This window comes from Myotis brandtii, unplaced genomic scaffold (genome assembly GCF_000412655.1).
Source record: "Myotis brandtii unplaced genomic scaffold, ASM41265v1 scaffold702, whole genome shotgun sequence".
Taxonomy (NCBI): domain Eukaryota; kingdom Metazoa; phylum Chordata; class Mammalia; order Chiroptera; family Vespertilionidae; genus Myotis; species Myotis brandtii.
The window spans coordinates 3,157,673-3,163,672 of record NW_005370755.1 but is presented as its reverse complement, the minus strand read 5'-3'; the positions used below and the strand labels follow the sequence as shown (position 1 = coordinate 3,163,672).

General features: G+C 40.6%; 1 protein-coding gene across 1 annotated transcript in view; it reads right to left on the bottom strand.

The window, feature by feature from the left end:
* Window positions 1-6,000, bottom strand: part of ATIC (5-aminoimidazole-4-carboxamide ribonucleotide formyltransferase/IMP cyclohydrolase) — a 28,997-nt gene continuing 22,997 nt past the window's right edge. The window contains exons 12-15 of the mRNA XM_005882289.2: window positions 3,780-3,872; window positions 2,883-3,065; window positions 517-672; window positions 1-224 (exon numbers count right to left, since the gene is read on the bottom strand). Coding sequence (XP_005882351.1) covers window positions 105-224; window positions 517-672; window positions 2,883-3,065; window positions 3,780-3,872 — 552 coding nt within the window. The 3' untranslated portion in view covers window positions 1-104. The remainder of the gene's footprint in view (window positions 225-516; window positions 673-2,882; window positions 3,066-3,779; window positions 3,873-6,000) is intronic.

The window sequence follows — 6,000 nt, the reverse complement described above, 5'->3', positions numbered from 1 at the left end:
TCCAAGGTTATTATTCAGATTTATTCTTATTTTTTCCAAAGTATTTTCAAAATTTCCCAGATGATTTTTCACCCACATAAACAAACTTAACGCATGTGATGAGATTAGTGGTGAAAGAGCCGAAGACTCGTGTGAGCGAGGACTATTCCCAGTTCATCGCAGGCCTCAATCACAACCTTGTCAGCAGCAGAACCGGACGGAGCAGCGATATACGCCACGCCACTCTGGGGTGGGAGAGGCACAATTTTATGTTAAAACGCACAAAAATCAAAATTCGAATTACCAAAGCATAAGCTAAGAATGACTCACACTGCAGACTGATTCACTCAGACAAAAGACAGAAATAACAGGACCAGAGTTATTCATACATCACATGGAGAAGTCAAACAGTTCTCTAACTATCCTGACATAGCACATAGAATACATAACTCACAGAACTTACAATCAGAAGCAGGGTTTCTGCAACTTTCTACATAGTGATCAATTCTCTGCACCGCACACGCACGCCACACTTACCCTTTTAGCTCTGTCCACATTGTCCCTGAAAGGAAAGAAGGCATCCGAGCTGACGGACACTTCAAGAAGCTTGTCCACCCATTCCTTCTTCTCCACCTCGGTCAGTAATTCAGGGACTTCCTCAAACAGCGCCTTCCACTTTACCAGATCTTCATCCTGTGTGTGGGGGGAAGAGAGAGAGGAAAGTTCTGACATCCTCTTTAGGGCTATCTGACGCCACGATGCTGGCGAGCACTTGGGCATTTCTCCCAGGACTTCTTCATTATAAATAGTGGTATTTACATTCAGGCTCATATTTCTAGAATCTCTCTATTTTTTTTTAATGCTTTAACATTTCATTAAGGAAGAAAACTGATTCTAAGTGTAGCAAATAAAGACTATCCCATTTACATTCTACATCAGTTTATTCCAAATATATTTTGTTCTTTAATCTCTGCTCAAGTTAAACCTACCAATTTATATTCCTGTATCAAAGCAAGACTAACACTACATTTACACAATTAGCCTCAAGTATATAGAGTCTTATTGACAAATCAAAACACAATTCATAATATTCATATTTTAAGAAGGTGCTTCCATTTTGGGTAGTTTTCTTTTTTGGGGGCTTAAACCACATACTTTTATTCCTGTTCACATATAAAGACCTTTCCAGGAAAATTAGAAAGGTTTTGCTTGGTAATATTAAAACAGAAAAGTACACGATTGAAGTAAAAAGGGAAAGCTGTTTCAAGTACAGTGGGGCCTTGACTTACGAGTGTCCCGACTAATGAGTTTTTCGAGATATGAGCCGTCCGTCTCTTGGCCGATTTTTTGCTTTGAGTTGCTAGCTAAAATTTGGGTTACGAGCCAGCTTCAGATACCCCACCGCTAGTTGGCGCAGCGAACGTCACAGTGAACGCCACAACATCAGCCCAGCATCACGTGTCTCACTCGTTCACTTTTTGATTTGACATACGAGTAATTTGAGTTACGAGCTCCATCACAGAACGAATTAAACTCTTAAGTCAAGGCCCCACTGTACTTCAGTCACAAGGCACACTCTATGCCGGATTCCTGACCCTGAATGAACACCTCTGGTCCTCTTTAGGACTATCCTGATGCCACAGTGCTGGAGAGCACTTGGGCATTTCTCCCAGGACTTCTTCATTATAAATAGTGGCATTTACATTCAGGCTCATATTTCTAGAATCTCTCTCTTTTTTTTTTTTTTTTAATGCTTTAACATTTCATTAAGGAAGAAAACTGATTCTAAGTGTAGCAAATAAAGACTATCCCATTTACATTCTACATCAGTTTATTCCAAATATATTTTGTTCTTTAATCTCTGCTCAAGTTAAACCTACCAATTTATATTCCTGTATCAAAGCAAGACTAACAATACATTTATACAATTAGCCTCAGTATATAGTCTTCTTGACAAATCAAAACACAATTCATAATATTCATATTTTAAGAAGGTGCTTCCAATTTGGGTGGTTTTCTTTTGGGGGGGGAGGGGCTTAAAGCACATACTTTTATTCCTGTTCACATATAAAGACCTTTCTAGGAAAATTAGAAGGGTTTTGCTTGGTAATATCAAACAGAAAAGTACACAATTAAAATAAAAAGGGGAAGTTGTTTCAAGTACTTCAGTCACAAGGCACACTCGGCAGCCTCGCCCTTCAATGACACTCACTATGCCGGATTCCTGACCCTGAATGAACACCTCCGTGTAGTACTCACCCTTCAGAAAACCACTGAGATTTTGATTACAGGACCTTTCTCTTGTTTTCCATCCAATATGTCTTAAGTACTTGCTAATATCCAGAAACTGGACTAACCCCTATTCTTTTGGCAGGCTACCTGATTCTTGCAATTTTTAATGTTCCCATACACCTTCTTCAGAACAAAAGATATTAAAGAGCATGAAATATAACAAAAGCATGAGTTGTTAACGGTGCTTGGAGGAAATATGGGTGGAGAAGAGAGATACTGGTTATCTGCTATCAGGCAATTTGTATGTAATGTTGAACATACACCTAACATGTAGTGTCATGTGTGGCACTGTGACTGACACCTTAAGATGCATGAAAATCAGTCCATCCTGTCAAAAACTTATCATCAACAGGGGAAATACAAACACACAAAACTAAACCAATGGTTATAATTTGAAAAGACAGAGAATATTTGTGGTGTCAGAAAGGGATGAAGAAAGTTAAATGAGAAAGAGGACAATGAGGAATTGGTAACCAGTTTAGACTAACAATTTTAATACAGAATTTCAAAATAATAGCATTTTCTCTTTGTAGTGATGAAGATAAAAGTCACACAGAAAAGAGTGAACATACTAACACACCCCACTCATAGCCCAACGAGAAGCCTTGTACCTCGCCGATGGTCCCAGTAACATACTGATCGATGGCGTTGGAGATTTCTGCTCTCTTCACTCCGGTTTTGAACTTCATCGAGAGCACTCGTGGGTGATGCCGGAGCCACCAGAAGTTCGCCTTATCTCCTGCCAGGCGTGTGCAGTGGATCCGAGACTGCTGTCCTGCTCCAATGCCGATCACCTGGAGAACATGGACATCGCCATGAATGCCTCTTCCAACCACACATCTGTCTCAAAGCATCTTTTGTGCAGATTCCCCCAAACCCAGCTATTAATTTCATGAAGAAAAAAGCAGGCCAAAATAAGAGACATGCAAATACGTGAGGGTAAGAGGTTTATGACTACTATTTATACAGTTTACCTCTTCATATTCTGTAAGTTCCTACAACTCCTGGACATATGTAGTGAAGCATGGTCTTACTGGAACTTATTAGAGCCCGAGGAGACCAGTAGCCACAACTCCAGGTTTCTGTCATTGGAGACTAGCAATCTTTTAAAAGTCTGACTTTGAGAGGGTCTTCCTGGGCACACACTAATGAATATCCACCCTCCCCCTCCCCTTATGGACCAAACGAATGCCAAGAGAGGAGCTGAAGACAGTGAGAAGAAAAAATAAGGGCTGGTGGGTGGCATCATCATTTTTTACTCCTCTTCTACTAATGGTGGGGAGGGTGAATAAGCCAGTTTTGTAGCAGCTGTTCTAGTCCCACTAATCCGAAATGTGCCAACCCATTCTAGGCTTGAACCGTCCACCAACTCAAGAAATTCTGACAAACCCAGGAGAGAATTTGGCAAATTTTCCCCTTCAAGTTGGTCTAGCACCACAGGCAGGTGGACTTTTGAGTATCATTTTGTAAAACCACAGCCCCTCGGGTGAGTGTCACGGCTCTGTTACCTGCCCGTTCTTGGCGTAGCACACGGAGTTGGACTGAGTGTACTTCACAGCAACGGTGGCCACGATGAGGTCTCGGAGCGCAGATTCCGGCAACTGAACAGACACAGGATGGTAAGTGGCACCAGGCTTCGTAAACTTCATTTAACTTTAAGCATCTTATTTGGCACTTATTGTGATAGACTTACAATGTGGTTAAACTATTCAGGCTAAGCACTAGCATGAAAAGATCAATATTGAACATATTTGTCATGGAACTTAGCGCAACGCCTAACGCATCACAGATTCAAACTGACACCGCTTTGCAACAGCTTTGGCTTAAGCCTGTTTACATTGTCACACACAAGATTAAGAAATACCATATCCACTTCAACACTAACAAATACTATTTTCTCTACCATAGTACCAGCACATACCTGGAGGCATGATAACATTTATATTCAGAAAAAAACACTGAGAATAATTTTCAGATATTACAAACAACTGTGATGCCCATACACAGCCAAGGCTGTTTGGGGAAAGTCAAATTAGGATCATGTTCTGCTTTATCTAGCATAGCCTCAGTAGAAATATTAAAAAATGCATTGTGAACTACCAGTTCCAATATAAAACAAATATCATAGCCTCCAAGTCACTATCTTTAACATAACGGAGAAATACAAACTGAAAAGGATGATGATCTATGTTGGTATGCTCAGTGGGTAAAGGACCGAAGCAGCGGCTAACTGATAAATTAGCTAACTGAAAAACGGATGAATCAGACTTCATCAAAATTCAGAACTTCTGCTCTGCAAAAGACGCAGCCTGGAGAGGATAAAAAGACAAGCTACAGACTAGGAAATAATTGCAAACCACACGCCAACAAAGAACTAGTGTCTAAATATATAAACACCTGTCAAAACTCACCCACAGTAAGAATCTAATTAGAAAATGTTGACAAAAGACACAGAGACATTTCAGCACAAAGGATATATAGATGGCAAATAAACCCATGAAAAAAAAGTCCAACATTCGTTATTAGGAAATGCTAATTAAAATGAGACAATGCCACACACCTATCTAAAAAAAAAAAGCTGGTAAGAATGCAGAGAAACGGGACCACTCATACACTGCAGGTGTAAAATGTAAAACTCCCGAAACTCCCAGGAAAAGTTTGGCAGTTTCCTAAAAAACTAAACATGCAGCCCGGCTGGTGTGGTTCAGTGGTTGAATGCCAACCCAGAAACCTGGGGCCAATCTCTAGGAGGGGGCGTGCAGGAGGCAGCCAATCAATTGTGTTTCTTGTTTCTATCTCCCTCTTCCTTCCTCTCTCTCTAAAAATCAATAAAAAAACACGTTAAAAAAACTAAACATGCAGCTACGATACTATCCAGCACCCAGAAATTATAACAGAAATAAAAACATATGTTAACACAAAAACCTGTTCATGAATGTACAATGAACAAAAGTGACAGAAAAGGGAGAACAGATGAGTCGTTGCCCACGGTTCAGAAGGGGTGGAGTGAGGAGTGTGGCTGCAAAGAGCAACAAGAGGGATCCTTGGTGATGGAAATGCACTGTCTCGACTGCATCGAAGTCAATACCACAGCCGTGACACTGTCCTATAGTTTTGCAAGACTCTACCATTAGGGAAATGGGGTACAAGGTACTTGGGAACCTGTAAAACTGCATGAGAATCTACAATAGTTTACTCTCAAAATTAAAAACTTAATTAAAAATCATTTTTAGCATTTTTTAAGAAGGTGCTAATAATGTAATATATCCTCTCCTATCTGTGTCTGCTGTCTGAGTCACTGGCTATACATCCATTCCTGTATCTAAGAAATAGTCAGTGCCGGCCTCCTAGATGTCCACCTTCAAGTATAACCTGGTGTTCTGGGTTAGGATGAAGGAATGGGAAACGTCAAGGAAGGGGTGCAGGTGAGGGGCCCCAAAGATGTCAAAAAAAGTTAAAGCAGTATTTTAAAACATGGTAGAGGAAGTAATTCAGGCATGTTCATTAATATTTAACACCTGTGCTAGCTAGTTTGGCAGTAGATAGAGCATTGCCTTTTGGACTGAAGGGTCCCAGGGGATTCTGGTCAAGGGACTATGCCTGGGTTGTGGGCTCAATCCCAAGTACGGGGTGTGCAGGAGGTAGCCAATCAATGATTTTCTCATCATTGATGTTTCTATTTTTGCCTCCCTCTCCCATCCATCTATCAATCTAAAAGCCTAAGCTGGT